Source organism: Cajanus cajan, chromosome 5 (assembly GCF_000230855.2).
Source record: "Cajanus cajan strain Asha chromosome 5, NIPB_CcT2T_4, whole genome shotgun sequence".
In the NCBI taxonomy this organism is placed as follows: domain Eukaryota; kingdom Viridiplantae; phylum Streptophyta; class Magnoliopsida; order Fabales; family Fabaceae; genus Cajanus; species Cajanus cajan.
Genome location: NC_138521.1, coordinates 2,854,318 through 2,869,737, shown reverse-complemented (window position 1 = coordinate 2,869,737; position 15,420 = coordinate 2,854,318). Strand labels below are relative to the sequence as shown.

Genomic DNA, 15,420 nt, shown 5'->3' with positions numbered 1-15,420 from the left:
ATTTAAATTAATTAATTTTAATTAAATTTTTATTTTTAATCTAAACTAGTCCAACTCGTTAACACTTTAAAATAGTAATTTTTATTTACATTTTTATCACTTAATTTTCTAATTTCACTATCGACAAAAGTCGAAATAACAAAATTAATAAAAAAAAATATTATTAGTGGCTATAAGAAAAGATTTATATATTGGACAGGTAGAAAGAGAAAAAGAAAAGAAAAAAAAAAAATAAACCGACTTATTTGATGTTATTGTAAAGAATAAAGAGAGAAGAGAAGGGATTAGGATTAGGTGTTGCTCAGCCGCAGGCAAGGCATGGCTATGGGTTTGGTGAGTCTCAACACCACTCACACACCACCGCCTTCTTCTTCTTCTTCTTCTCCCAAACCCTATTCTTCTTCCAAATTAATTGCACCACCTTCCATCGTTGCCTTTCGCTCTCCCTCTCCTCTTCCGCGCTTCCGGAGACACATCGTTCGTATGGCTCCCGACGAGGAGAAGATGACTCGCCGTTCCCCTCTCGATTTCCCAATCGTACGTTTTTCCCTATTTTTTTCATTTTGCTGCCTCTTTCCTTAGTTTACTTTCAGTATGTGGATTTAGATTGGGGAAGGTTTTAATCGCACATGCTTTAATTCTTAATTACTCTTTCAACCTCTGTCGTTGCGCACCAATTCATGCACCCTGCTATGTTGATTCTTGGTTCAGGGCATGCAATCAATCTTGCCTCCCGTTAGTTCTTATGCTAGTTTCTAGAATATTCTCAGAGCGCCAAATTATTCAATTAGTTGTTATGAAATAATATGATCACAGTGTTTGTATGTTGAGTAGTCAAGAAATGGCCAACTTATAAGTCTGTGTCGGTGAGTTTAGGATAATTCGATAAGTGCCACCAATTTTCTCATGCATACCTTTAGCAAATTTGATAAATGATATGTTTGGTTAGCTTCTCCGTGTACATTTCTAGGAGTGAAAAATAAAATAATTTTCTTCATAAAATTAGCTTATATATAAGTTGAAAATGAGATTTTTGAGAAACTAATAGGAGAGAATTTTTAGAAGTTAGCTAATGCATAAGCTTAGCTTATAGAGAATTTATTTTATTTCTAACTATTTTTTCTCCTAGGAGTATGTCTGGAGAAGTTTACTCAAACTGACCCAAAATGATGTTTTCTAATGCATAACTGAAGCAAATCAAGTAAATGATGCATAATTCTAGTTTGATAATGTATAGAAGGGAATTTGTCTAGGTAGAAATAACAGTTAGCACCACACTCATTTTTCTGGAATTTTAGTTTCATTGTGCCCATAATCTGGTGGCTCTGACCGTAAGTTCAGATTTCGGTAATGTTGGGTTTTGTTAGATTTTGAACCCTCTTTTTTTCAATATGTGGTTATTTAATGCACAAGCTTATAGATTGTCGAATGCATATACTGACAGGAGTGGGAAAGGCCTAAGCCTGGACGAAGGCCAGATATATTCCCTCAATTTAGTCCTATGAAGACACCTTTGCCGCCTCCGTTGCCTGCAGATCCTCCAGAAGAGGATGAAGAGGAAGAAGAAAAGAAAGAGGAAGAGGAAGAACCTGAAAAGGAGGAGCCAGAACCTGATAAGCCCGAAAAGCAATAGTGTAGTAAATAAGTAGTCAGTCTTGATTTTTCCAGTTATCTTGCTATGTCAAGCCATATACTGTTGCTTGCTGGAGTTTATGTAAGGGTATCATATGAATACCTATAGCATCAGAAGTTTTAGCTTTCTTCAAATTTTTCTAGCCGCCCCTTGCACTTATGAGTTATAGCTTCAATCCATCCCAAAAAAACAAAAAATAAACAATTTTGTGCTACGAACACATTTGTAGGAAGTAATTTTTTTCTTCACTTAATCTATTTTTTTGCACCTACACATCGTTTTGATGGACCTTGATTTATTGTTTAAGATGCAACTTCCATTTTGATTGGATTATTCATCGTGAATTGTTAGGAAGATGGAGATTGTACTTTAAAAGGAGGTATTAACCTATCGAGAGGATAATGGTGTATTATTATTTCCAGTAATCAGATGGTTAAATGATTAATAATAGTAATAAAGGGTTAATACATGGGCTTGAGTGGTTAAATCGATTTGACAATAACTTTAGAGAGTTAGAGTCATTGTTTATTAAGTAAAAAGCTAACTGGATTTCAACCGGGGCCAAGTTTATGTCTCTGTATTCAGTTCTAAGCATGACAGTGTTACTAAATGATGGACTATGGTGTGCTGGAAATTTCTTTAAAAGTTCTTTATGGCAAGAGTTACGGCAAAAATAATCCCCAAAGGTCCAGTTGATCTGACCAATTTTCATCACATAACATATAAATCATGAGTTTTTTGAAGTCATAAAGAATACAAGACTCATTTCTTCAGCTGTCTCACTCCCCCATTTTCATTTAAATCTTTCTGCTCTCCCATTTCCAGCAACCCACCCCTTATATTTTTCTTCTGTGTTTAATACTTTTCTCATGTTTTTTTATTTTGTTTATATCCTTATGCTCGGCTTTCATCTCTTTTTTCTTCTGTTATCACCTTTCTGCTCGGCTATTTAATTCCATCTTTCTTTTTGTTACACTTAGTTCTTCTTCTTTTTTCTGCAGTTCATTGGATTTTTTTCTCTCTATATAATATCACAGTAGTCATGCATTTGCAATTTATTTGATATATCAACGTGATGTATAAATGTGAGATTCGTTTCAGAACCTCAAATGAGTTGCTGAGTTGTGAATGAAAAAAAAAAATATATATAGTATAAACCTTAACTGTTAATCTCGGATGTAGCAACAAACACCTTCCAATCCACTGCATTTCACATCGAGATGCGATCAGTGTTTGCCACCAATACTACAGAGTTTGTAATCATCACATACCTTGAGTCATGATCAATAACTTTCTCCTATAAACCATAGGACCCTACTCTCATGCGGGTATCTTCCCCTCTAAGATATTGTATTTTTGTCAAAATTTGTTCTATCTTAATTTTTTGAAACCTTTATATCCTATTGGTTAAATTGTAATTTTGGAGACTCTATTTTTGTCAATATGAAATTTTGATTCATCTACTTAAAAAAAAAAAAGATTTAATTCATCTAATTTTAAAAATACATAATTTTGATTATTTCATTTGTTAACTATTAATCATTAAATTTTAACACTTATTTATATTTAAATGATGTGACATTTTAATAATATAATATTTGTAGATAAAAAAACTAAAACAAAACATGTAACTAAAATTTATTAATAAAATAAATACTAATGACTCGCTAAAATATATTAAAGAATTGTTATCTTTTAATTTTTTATTTTTATATACATCACTAAATATCACAATCAAAATTTAATAATCAACGAATTTCAAATTAACGACAAAATCAAAATTTTGTATTTTTATAAATAAGAGACTAAATATCTCTATTTTAAAATAAAGAGACCAGAATAATGAATTGATAAAAATAAAGGGACCAAAAATATAGTTTAACCTATCTTACAAGTGTCACTACATCTTCATTATGCTCCATCATTCTTTTAACTATTTAATAATTATTTTAAATAATGAAATTCATTTAAAATATATTAAATAAATACTCATTTAGAGAAACTCCTAAGAACAATAAAAATAACTTTAAGATATCTATACCTATATATAAATATAAAATTGATTCCTTATTTTGATATACACATAATTTGTTATAAGCTTAACCCTTCATAAATATTACATAAACTGTTCGATAAAAGACAAAAAAGTCTTTGTAAAAAATTTTATTTTTATATTTAAAAGAATTTATCATGAAACGAAATGCCTTCTTTTACACAAATAAAAAAATAAAAGCAATTATGAAACAAACTTCGGAGTCTCCTCGAGAGTTATTTTTTCTGGGTGGGGAAGAGGGGTGTCTCTATCACCAACCCAAGAGCAAAAGGAAAATAATAATATTCTTTGGAAAACAACCAAGCAAATAAAAACCAAGGAAAAACAAATGGATTTGTAACGGTAACAAAATGGATCACCTGAGGCAAAACAGGATCTTGATCCATCAAAGAACAGAATAGGACAGATTCACTTACTAGAATAAACATGTTAAAAATTATAACTCACCTCAACGATAAATTAATTAATTTTAGTGAGTTAATAAATTAAAAATAATAAGATGAGAAATTGACCCACTTTAACCCTATCCAATTTTTTTTTTAAAAAAATAATTAAAACATTTGCATATACATTAGTAATTAAATCTATAATTTTATTATTTGTAAATTAAATAAAAGAGATATATTCTTTCTTTCAAAAGACTAACATAATATATACTTTTATGTAAAAATAACATTACATAAAAATATACTAGTAAAAACATAATTAAAATAATATATTTCTATTTTATATAAAATAAAAATAATTACCAAAAAAAATTAAATCATAAAATAAAAAATATCAATCTAACATAAATTCATTATAAATTTATCTTTTAATAATTTCTAATTTATTGTCATATAAGAATCTATATATAATGTAATAAAATTTGAACTCTCATCAAATTTTTTAATTCTATTTTACTCGCTACATCACCTCTATAATTTTCTTCTTAAGAAAATTTACAAGATTTTAGAGACGCATATCCAACAAAATACTGAAGAACAAAAGCCAAACAATTGAATATTGACTAAAGGATCTCATATGAATCATGACAAATGTTAAGCAGTTGAAAGCCAAGCCATTATTACTTGAACAAGTCTATATCAAATCCACAACACTAGTTATCAGAACCCCATGAGAAACACACAATAAAGCTACAAATAAGTAACTTATTGCAGCTTACATATGGACAGACCTCGTACTAATATTAGCAAGAAAGTAGGTCACAATAAGAGAAGTTCTTATGGTCACATCTGTAATTATAGATCTCAGTATTGAATTATCATGATAAAGAGCCCTTATTTCTTTCCACTTTTCTTGAGCCCAGAACCTCCAAAACTCCCCTTCTGTTGTGCCTTGGCTTTCAACTCCTTCAGTGCCTGTTCAGTGAAAGCAACAGGATTAAGTACTATTACAAAAAATAACCAAAATGTACCATGTACTAAATCACAATACAATATCTGACCTTCTCCTCTTCCTTTTTCTTCTGAATGTTAGCCATGTCAATCTACAAAATACAAACAATAAATTGCATGGTCATAACCAGATTCAGAAGTTGACACAGGGCTGTGTCTGTGTGAAACCAATAAGAATAAAATCATGTCAATCATGCTCAAAACCAAAATTTCATAACAAAGTGAACAAACAACATAATACCCAAGAAACTACTCTATAGCATAAAACACATAAGATGAAACAGGATATTGGAGGGTTCTTGCAGCCTCCCTAACCAAAATGACTGCCTAGCTCCCCCCCTGCCCTTTGGCCCACATTCATAGTGAGGAGGTGGTTACATTGCAAAACCACACTGCTTCTCACATACTTTTCTCATGTCCCTCCCATATCTTCAGCTGCTGCCTCTACTATTCAAATTATGGTGGATGATAGAGTAGGATAGTTAGTCCAACAGATTCAAGAAAATGATGAAGAATGAATCTTTAATGATATTCACATTAAATTCAGTCACAAGGTGGCAGAATGGTTACAGAACAAAATAAAAATATTACAAAATGCTCCCTTGGGACTGCGAGGTCCTGTTTTTCTTTAGAGTCTAAACCATAATTGTTAGGTTCGTAACAATATTCACTGTCCATTCAAAACTGCTCTTATATTCACATCCACCCCTTCGTTCTGATTTGTTAAACAAACCACACACGTTACTAGCATCAACCTGCTCATTAAGCACAACAATCTAATCCTGTTGCTTCAAACAGAAAGAAAACGAAAGAAAAATAATTACACGAACACATGTATATTTATAGTTAAGTACATTCTTTTCTTGCTAATCTTACAAAAGATGAACTTCCAAGATTAACCAAGTTTTGTTTCTGTAGAATGCAACAAGGAAAAAATAAAACAAATGGATAACGAAAGAAAATGACAGCCCGGATGAAAAACTAACCTATAGTGCAAACAAGGGATAATAGAAGAGCAGTTATATTAAACGAATTCAAAGATTCATAATGAAAACAAGCAATAGTCCAAAAAAGGCTAAACGATCCTGCGTTCCCTCTTCCTTAAACTTATTACCAATCCTCAAACCAAAGTGAATCAACCTTGAACATTCTAATCTTTGATCACACCAATTTAAATATAATATAAAAAAATTAAAAACAACAAAAATCGACCAAAGGGGATTTCAAGGAAATACCTCGTCGTAATCCTTCTTATCAGACTTGGGCTTCTTCAAAGGCTTAGCTTTTCCACCTAAAAAGCACAAAAGAGAAAGAAAAAAAAAATCGATCAGATAAATTGCAAACCCAAAAAACATTAACCCTATGATCAGATCTGAAATTGAAGGTGCAAATCAATGGAATCGGGGGTTCAGAGGACGGAGAAAGAAGAAAGGCGGTACCTTGCTTGGTCGACATGGTTGCGCTGCGGAGCTAGGGTTCGGTCTGAACACAAAAACGACAAAGGAGACAGCGCACGACACAACAAAACGCGACCTTACCCTCGCCTCATATTTATTCTTCCTCCCGTTCCATTCTATATATAGTACGCATTCATTTGGATAAGCGTAACTCAATTTTCGGATTTCGGAAAATTAATTGTATCTTTTTTTGGGCTATAGAAAAAAAAAAAACAATTATACTTCCACCCATTCAATTAATATTTTATTTGATATAAAAAAATTAATAACTTTTATAATAGGCACATAATTTATATTCTAATTTTAGTATTTTGATCTATTAAAAGAATTAATAATTTTTATATATAATTATTTAATTTTATAATATAATTTTTTAATGACAAAATGAATTGCAGAAACTAAAGGTAAATTATTCACGAATTGTTAGACAAAAAAAATACTATTTTAGAAAGACTTAAAAAATAATTAAAACTAAATTTAAAAAATAATTTTGTCAAAAACCATTTTAAAAAGTAATTTTATAAGAATTAAAATTAAAAAAATAAAGTGATATATTATAGGATCAATTTTTTTAATGTTTGGTAAACTAAATAATACATTTGATAATTCACAAATAAGTTTGTAATTTTAAAATTATTTAGTAACTCATTATATTATTTTATTTTAACATATAATATGATATTTAAAGTATATATAAATATTCATTTTGAATAATATATTTAGAAAAGTTCAAATATATTTGATATACATAATTTTAAGTATAATATCACATAATTTAATAATTAGATTATTAAATTTACATTATGTAAAAAATTATTAAAAGTATAAAATTTAGTGTAAGTTTTTAGGTTTATAAATGACCCTAATTCATATATTTAGAAAAATTCAAATCATCTAAAATTTAATATACATGATTTTAAGTATTATATTACATAATTCAATAGTTAGATAATTAAATTTATATTATATAAAAAATTATTAAAGGTATAAGATTTAGTGTAAATTTTTAGATTTACACAATAATTTTGATTCATATAATTATATTAATTAATAAAATATAAAAAAATATATATTTTAATTATATTTACGATTGAATGAATACTAGATTTGCATGAAAAAATTGAATTATTAAACTAAAATATATATATATATATAACCAAACATTAGGTAAAAAATAAATTAAACCCAAAATAATATACATACATTAATGTGATAAGAGAAATAAATATAAATAATAGGTGTTACTGAAAAAATAAAATGTAGAAAGATGTGTATATATCATTGTTCTTTATTTTCATCATATATATATGATATATCATCATTCTTAAAACAATATTATCTTTATATTTTTGGTAAAAAATTTCTAATAATTTTGATATGACTATATTTTTTCTTAAATTAGTTTTTTTTACACGTAATTGAATTATTTAAACTAATTTAAATGTTAACTACAGTTTAATTAATTTTAAATTTAGTAGATAATTTTATTTGGTATTTTATCCGTGTATTTACGGTGAATCTATTCTAGTTTTAAAAATAAAAACAAATCAAGAATGATGTTTTACGATTTTAAAATTTTAAGCACGAACTAACGTTTCATTGGCATAAAAATTGTGTAAAACTCAAGTACGGGATACTTTGATGATAATTGAAAGAAAATCGGTAACAATAAATTGATTAAAAAAAAAGACTTAATTTTTTTTCTATCATCATTTCTAAAAAAATGTTCTCCTTATTATGAATTTGATTCTCCTGTTTTTCTTCACTAATTTGATTTTTATAATTTTAATTGTAGAATTTTAATTAATTTATTAATTTATATTAATACTTAATATATAAAATCGTTGACATGGCAGCAGGGTGTCGCATTAATATTTTTGTTAAATATTAAATATGAATTTAATAGATAAACTAAAGTTACATAATTAAAATAATGAGTATCAAATTTGCAAACAGAAAAAAAAATTAAGGGAATAAAAATGATAATAGTAAAGAGTAGATAAAGTATATTAAAAAAATAATAAAACATAGAAAACCTATAATGATACTAAAACTTTTGAATGAGCATAAATATATCTAATACAGACAGAATATGAATTAACAACCCTAAATACCCCATTACAACCCAAATAATAGATGAAATAATAATAAACAGAATTAAAGACATCTCAACAATTTTTTACCTTGACTTAAATTTTTCCAAGTCACCCGTAAAAGAACAATAATTTGAATGATGTGGAGCTTTATTTGTATTCCAACAATAAATTTTTACTTATAGGTGTTAAAATCTCATGAATTAGTTTAAAGAAATTGAAGTTAATTTACATACATGTGTATAAGTCTACTCGGCCAAAACTGTATTCATGATGGAATTCATCTACCATTAATAGTAGAAATTGATGCATCATTCAGAGAAAAACTTTCTTGTTTGCTATTAGGCAACCTTAACTCTTCCACAATCACATGCAAGAAGAATGCTGGCTGCTTTGGTTGATCGAGTTGGATGGTATTGTTTGATAAAAACGAAACAACATCTTGCATGTTGGGTCTGTCTGTTGCATGATCTTGTACGCAAATGAGTCCAATATGAATACACCTCAGCACTTCATCGGAAGCGTATGATTCAATCAATGATGGATCTATCAATTCCAAAGCTCTACCTCTATTTCATAGTTGCCAAGCCTAAAAGAATGACAAGATCCAAAAAGATAGTTAAGTTAAAATTTAAATATGATGAAATAGTTATTTGTGGAACTTACGTGTCCTATGAGATTGAAAGGGGTATTTGAGTGGATGCAACTATTATTCTTCATCCCACTAAGAATCTCAAGCAACAACACACCAAAACTATATACATCTGTTTTTATTGACACAACACCATTGATGGCATATTCTGGAGACATGTAACCACTTAAAAAGAAAAAATAGTTAACTTTTAGTATTTAAAATCATTTAAAAGTCTTGTAGATAATATTGAAGTAGATTAATTATTTTACTTACTATGTTCCAACAATTCTATTTGTATTTTCTTGAGATTCTTGCGATCCAAATATTCTAGCCATGCCAAAGTCAGCTATTTTTGGATTCATTTCTTTATCAAGTAATACATTGCTTGCCTTCAAGTCTCTATGTATCACCTTTAATCTTGAATATTTGTGTAAATAAACAAGTCCTTGAGCAATACCTTCAATGATGTTGAAACGTTTTTTCCAATCTAGCACATTCTTTCTACTTTCATCTGCTTCAAAGTAAGAATGATATTAGTCACTAGATCAAGAACATATCAAATCCATGGTGTATCAAGGTAGTGAGACCTACAAAACAAATAAAAGTCCAAGCTTTTGTTGGACATGTACTCATAAACTAGAATTCTTTCATCTCTTTGGATGCAGAATCCCAAAAGCCTCACAAGATTAGTGTGTTGAAGCTTGGCCATAATCTTAGCTTCATTCTTGAACTCTGTTAGCCCTTGGCCTGAACTTTTAGAAAGTCTTTTTATTGCAATTTCTTGTCCATCAATTAAGTTTCCCTGAAATTATCATGATATCAGATGCATATCAATATAGCTTTAATTTTAGTAAGTTACATTACCTTATAGACAGGACCAAAACCACCCTCTCCTAGCTTATTATCAAGAGAGAAATTGTTTGTGGCAGCAATGATATATTCCAAATTGAATATCTCAATCTCATTAGCTGTCTTTCCATCTTTCATAGTCTTTTTGGCTTTGCCATAGTTTCCCAATGCATTACCTCCAACCTCGGTCAACAATTTCATTTGCCTCATTTTTCTATCCACTGATGAAATCATATGGAAATACAATTTAAGTTATAAATCATGACAAAAATTTTAAGAATACAAGAATTTCTTTAAGAAATTACCTTCAGCTTTGTATCGTCTCCTTAAAACAAAGTATAAGTAACAGAATGAAGGTATTGCAATAGCTACTCCAATGCCAATGATAAGCCATGTCCACCACTTATTATTTACTGTTACTTATAAACAGACAATTTGAAAGTTATGGAACTGATTGTACAATTTAAAGTGGATATTATAAGGTATAATATTTAGTTCTCGTAAGAAAAAAATCCTTATAGAATATTAGCATATTGTATGTATTGTTTATTATGAAAGCTTCCTTTTAATACATTATTGTAATTTATATACTACAATTGTTAATGGCTAAAGTGTTTGACCGAATTGACAAAACATGCACAACAACATGGTGATGATGCAAATTAGCTAGTTAGGCATACCTTTTTGTTTGACAAAGTAAACTCGCTGCAAATGTGTGGTGGAACCTTTAATAAACCTTGCTCCTTTACTCCATAATTGGCATCCAGTATTATTAACAAAGTTTAACGGAGCATAAGCATTACAGGAACAGTTGTTCCTACATATAACCTCACAACATAGCCTACCAATGCTTTCACTCTCAGAAACTATGAAACAAGTTGTGGCCATATAGCCTAGAGATTCAATAAAACCATTATTGTGCCTTTTGCATTTTATTTGTCTTTGTTGTGTGCAGATATGATTTTCTGAAATCATTTTACTATATCCATACTTTTTATCATCATACCTTGACCAAAGCATCACCCCTCCATAATTGGAAGACATTCTTATAACATCAATGATTTCAGAGGTCAACAAATCAATTGGAACATAGCCACTTACAGTTGCTGTCGGAGATGCAGGCAAACCCAAAAATATTTTCCCTACTTTTAATGACGTTGTCCATTGGTGCCATGCATTTAAAAGATTATCAATGTTACCTTTGCTATATTGGCAAATGGGATTATTGTAGAATTGTACCCAAATATAATCAAAAAGTCCTGTTTGAAGGGCTATGTCAAGTGTACTATCAGGAAATAAGCATTGAGGTGCTGCACTTAAGTAGACTTTTTTTCTTCTTGTGCTATGTGACTTAAGGTGATGTGCAAGGTCTTCCCAATGTTGTGTGGAAGGGGACCCCCCTATTGCAAAATCTATGCCATCTAATATGGCATCTCCAAGTGGGCGTGAAGATGAGTTTCCACCCAAGAAATTGTGCCATAAATAATAAGAAACATTTTTAGCATCATCATTAGAAGTAAGAGAGTAACTAAAACTTGCACCTCCTATTGATAGCATCACCTTTATCCCTTGTTTTTGGCAACTTTTGATGTCTCTGGCAATTGAAAAGCAATTGCCCATAACAGGGTCACAATGGGCAAGGAAGAGTGTAGGTGATTGACCATTTCCAAATTTGTTAACAAAGGCTATGTTTACAAAGGAGTAGTGCCCAGTTTCACATGTTTCTCTTAAGCTTCCCTCACCACTGTTTTGACCCCAATAAATGGCAATGTTATCAGCATTAGTGTTTGGTAGGATGAGGGCTATGGCTAGGACTAGGAAGGGAAGGAGTAGTACAAATGAAGGATAAAGAAACACAGTCATCTTGCTTGATTCCATTGCTGTTTTGTTACCTACGATGTCACTTAAATCATCCAAAATATTCAAAGTTCAAAGTTCAAACAATTGACATATTGTACATTTTTATTCGTAACTGGACTTAGGTCAACCTATGGTAGGTATGTATGTTAACAGGTCACGCGCTTTGAATTTTATTATGTTGCTTTCATGCATAGAAATTAATTTTGTTCCCATGCAATGAAGTAGAAGTCGCTGCTAGATATTTTTATGAGTTTTTTTTTTTTTTTTTCTCAAATCACTTTTTATCTTATTTTAATTCTTAAAAAATTATTACATCATATGTTATTTTTCCTTTATACTTTTATTATGTCAATAAAGTATATCGTAATATAATAAGTAATATTATACTACTTAGAGTTTACAAAATAAATAATTTCAAAATATTTATTATTTTATCTTCTCTAATTTCTTTCCCTTTACACATGGACATGAAATATCAAATTTGTTAAAAGAATGACATCTTTCAAGAGTAATTATAAAAGTTAAAATTTTCTTTTTTAAAACAAAAATGACATGCAAAAACATTACACTAACAACAAAGATTTCAATTAGGTTTGCACCTATGCCGCTATCAATCAAATTAAAAAGTTAAATTTTAACAATCATGTTGAAAGTTTATATAAGATTGATTAAATTCGCTAAACTTATCCTACTTAAAAACTAAGATAAGAGAGTTTGTAGAAATTATTTTAACTTCTTATTTAATTTAATTTTTATTTATCATGATTATTTATAAATTAAATATTAATATTTTAAAATAAATTATCAATAAATAAAAATAATTTGATACTATAATATAAATTATTTACCATTAATTTAAAATATAATTTATATGTTTAAAATATTTATTTATACAAATTTTAAATATAATTTATATATTCAAGAAAAATATATATTTTTAGATATAATTTATTATAAATTTTAATATTATATAATAAACATTTAAGTGTATTACATAAGTTAAAATACTAGTATTTTATTTAATTACTTTATTTTAACATATAATATACATTTAAACTTTTTAAATTTTTATTACTTGACTACATATTTGTAAATTTTTTTAATTATTTTAATTTTGGTATACATTGAATCAATATAATATGATTTAATAGTTAAATTGATAAAATTAGAAGATATTTTATATCGTCATTATAAAGAATACGTTATATCGTTGACTATAAACAGTACAGTTTTGAGGAAGAAAAGTTAGAATTTTAAAGAAAATATTATTTCATAGACTATAAACAGTGCAATTTTGAGGGAAAAGATGAGCGAATAAAGACATTATATTATATTATATAAAATTACGGGTTCATTTCACAACATAACTTTTATTTTTATCTATTTTTCTTATCCACTAAGATATTTTTCCCAACCCATGTTTTTACGTCCATTTGATTTATTTATTTTTTTCATTTCATTTTCCTACTTATCTGAAACTATTAGAATCCGCCTAGTCTTGGGGTTTAAGAATTGTATGTACAAGATACTAAATGTTACAGTAACCTTGTTATCGCTATTATACAAGGGGAAAATTAAACTATTCTCATATTTGAATTATTTTCTCTCACACATACATTTGTTCATTTTCATATGAGTATTGGATATTCTGAATTAAATTAATGACGTAAATGATTGTTAAATCGTACATAATCTGGTATATATAGATAGACATTATATTATTAGAAACCATTCCATTTTCTACGGAAAATATAATTTCCACATTGACATCGACCATAAAATATTGATTTCACACGTGTTAGATTTATCTTTTGCAAAACTTTCTAATCACGGTGAGCTAATATTCAAATAACTAAATAATGCATGATAATTCATACACGATCGCGTTTAAGATGTAAGCAAGTGGAGTCCAACTTTATTTATTTAGATTAAAAATCTCTTTTGGTCCCTGATAATATTTTTTTTTTCAATTTAGTTTCACTTTAATTTTAGGTCTTAATTTGGTCATCAATAATTTAAATTATTACAATTTGGGACTTTCGTCCAAATGATTTAAACGGGGTTAACTCCTACTGACGTGGATGCCACGTAGATGCATAGGTGGATGCCAAGTGTCATGAATACACCTGGAACCAGAACGACCCGTTCTGCATGCACATGTTATGTGTTAATTTTGGTTTCAGAACGGACCGTTCTGGTTCTAGGTGTATTCAAGTATTTTGGGATCCACCTACATGGCATCTACGTGGCATCCACCTGGCATCCATGTCAGCAGGAGTTAACTCTGTTTAAATCATTTAGACGAAAGTCCCAAATTGCAATGATTTAAATTATTGGAGACTGAATTGAGACCTAAAATTAAAGTGAGACTAAATTGAAATAAAAAAATATTATAAGGGACTAAAAGAGACTTTTAACCATTTATTTATTTAACTTTATATATATATATATATATATATATATATATATATATATATATATATATATATTGAGGGACTAAATATCCAAACTAAAAGTCTATAAAGAAAAAAAATAGTTGAAGTACTGGCCAACAAATGAAACTGCAACCAAGATGGAGGTCTATGAAAGATATACACCCCTTCCTATACGAAATGGTCATTGTAATAACCCAATTTCGCGATCTCGGTTGCGACAGTCATGATTAGTCAAACAATCACCTGATTCGTCTCTCTAGGAACATTATTACAAGACACATCTTGGTCCTCTCCAACCATATTCACTACCTTGTTTACCAAGGAATAACATGGATGATAACAATAACACCCATCATTTAGGAACTTGATTGCCATTGCTCAATCTGTTTCAACTAGAATGTTGTCATTAGGAAATAAGTCTCGCATGATCTTTAAACCATGGTAGATTACCCACAATTCAACTTGGATCATTGAACATAACCTCAAGTTGCTTGTAAATCGACAAGCAAATTTCCCGAACTATCTCGTAAAATTCCTCTAAACGAAGAGATGCCACCACTAAGTGCCCAATCACAATTCAATTTCAAAACTCCCATCGGTGGACATGACCGACTATATGAAAAATAACCTTATGGTTGCATAGATTGGGGAGATTCGAAAAAGCTACCTTATTCCTCCTAATCTCCGGTATACATCTACGAATTTTATACATAAGTTGATGGCACCCCTAAAAACTACATTGTTACACGTGTCAAATAGTATCAATACCAATAGCAAAAAGTAACCCCCAATCGTCTACATGACACAACCCCTCCACCAAGTTAATAAGCAACCAGTCATGTATATCTGAAACAATGAAAAAATGATTGAAACGTTCTTGTAGTAGAATAAGGCACATATGTCTCACTAGGCCACAATCACATAATACATGCATCAACAATTCTTCCTCGAGCAAACACACAGGGAAAGCAACATTTGTTGTCAGGCCTCACTTCACACAACACCTATT

General features: G+C 29.3%; 2 protein-coding genes and 1 long non-coding RNA gene across 5 annotated transcripts; 1 reads left to right on the top strand and 2 right to left on the bottom strand.

The window, feature by feature from the left end:
• The first annotated feature begins 243 nt into the window (after window positions 1-243).
• Window positions 244-1,904, top strand: LOC109808964 (uncharacterized). The gene is made up of 2 exons (XM_020372166.3): window positions 244-537; window positions 1,445-1,904. Exons 1-2 carry the CDS (start codon window positions 319-321, stop codon window positions 1,631-1,633), a joined length of 408 nt encoding a protein of 135 aa, XP_020227755.1. The 5' UTR covers window positions 244-318; the 3' UTR covers window positions 1,634-1,904.
• Window positions 1,905-4,663: 2,759 nt separating this feature from the next.
• Window positions 4,664-6,679, bottom strand: LOC109808315 (uncharacterized). Its single transcript, XR_002240590.3, has 4 exons — window positions 6,523-6,679; window positions 6,319-6,374; window positions 5,134-5,175; window positions 4,664-5,047 (listed from the first exon to the last, which is right to left on the bottom strand). It is a non-coding gene; the product is annotated as an uncharacterized LOC109808315 (long non-coding RNA).
• Window positions 6,680-8,500: 1,821 nt separating this feature from the next.
• LOC109809380 (G-type lectin S-receptor-like serine/threonine-protein kinase CES101) lies at window positions 8,501-12,121 on the bottom strand. Of its 3 annotated transcripts, XM_083074723.1 has the most exons (7): window positions 10,797-12,121; window positions 10,422-10,529; window positions 10,132-10,337; window positions 9,859-10,069; window positions 9,541-9,778; window positions 9,300-9,450; window positions 8,501-9,222 (listed from the first exon to the last, which is right to left on the bottom strand). In XM_083074723.1, the coding sequence occupies exons 1-7, from the start codon at window positions 11,992-11,994 to the stop codon at window positions 9,208-9,210; spliced, it is 2,127 nt and encodes a 708-aa protein (XP_082930849.1). In that variant the 5' UTR covers window positions 11,995-12,121; the 3' UTR covers window positions 8,501-9,207. The 3 variants fall into 3 exon arrangements, with proteins under 3 accessions (XP_082930849.1, XP_082930848.1, XP_082930850.1); XM_083074722.1 differs by having other exon boundaries at window positions 8,501-9,450; XM_083074724.1 differs by lacking the exon at window positions 9,300-9,450 and having other exon boundaries at window positions 9,725-9,778.
• Between the last annotated feature and the right edge of the window lie 3,299 nt (window positions 12,122-15,420).

Excerpts from the sequence above, each read along its gene's own strand:
- LOC109808964 (XM_020372166.3), top strand. The coding sequence starts at position 319 with ATGGCTATGGGTTTGGTGAGTCTCAACACCACTCACACACCACCGCCT. Across the intron at positions 538-1,444 it reads CCCCTCTCGATTTCCCAATC|GAGTGGGAAAGGCCTAAGCC; the intron begins GTACGTTTTTCC and ends ATATACTGACAG.
- LOC109809380 (XM_083074722.1), bottom strand. The coding sequence starts at position 11,994 with ATGGAATCAAGCAAGATGACTGTGTTTCTTTATCCTTCATTTGTACTA. Across the intron at positions 10,338-10,421 it reads GAGACGATACAAAGCTGAAG|TGGATAGAAAAATGAGGCAA; the intron begins GTAATTTCTTAA and ends TGATTTCATCAG. Across the intron at positions 9,779-9,858 it reads CTTGGACTTTTATTTGTTTT|ATGAAAGTAGAAAGAATGTG; the intron begins GTAGGTCTCACT and ends ACTTTGAAGCAG.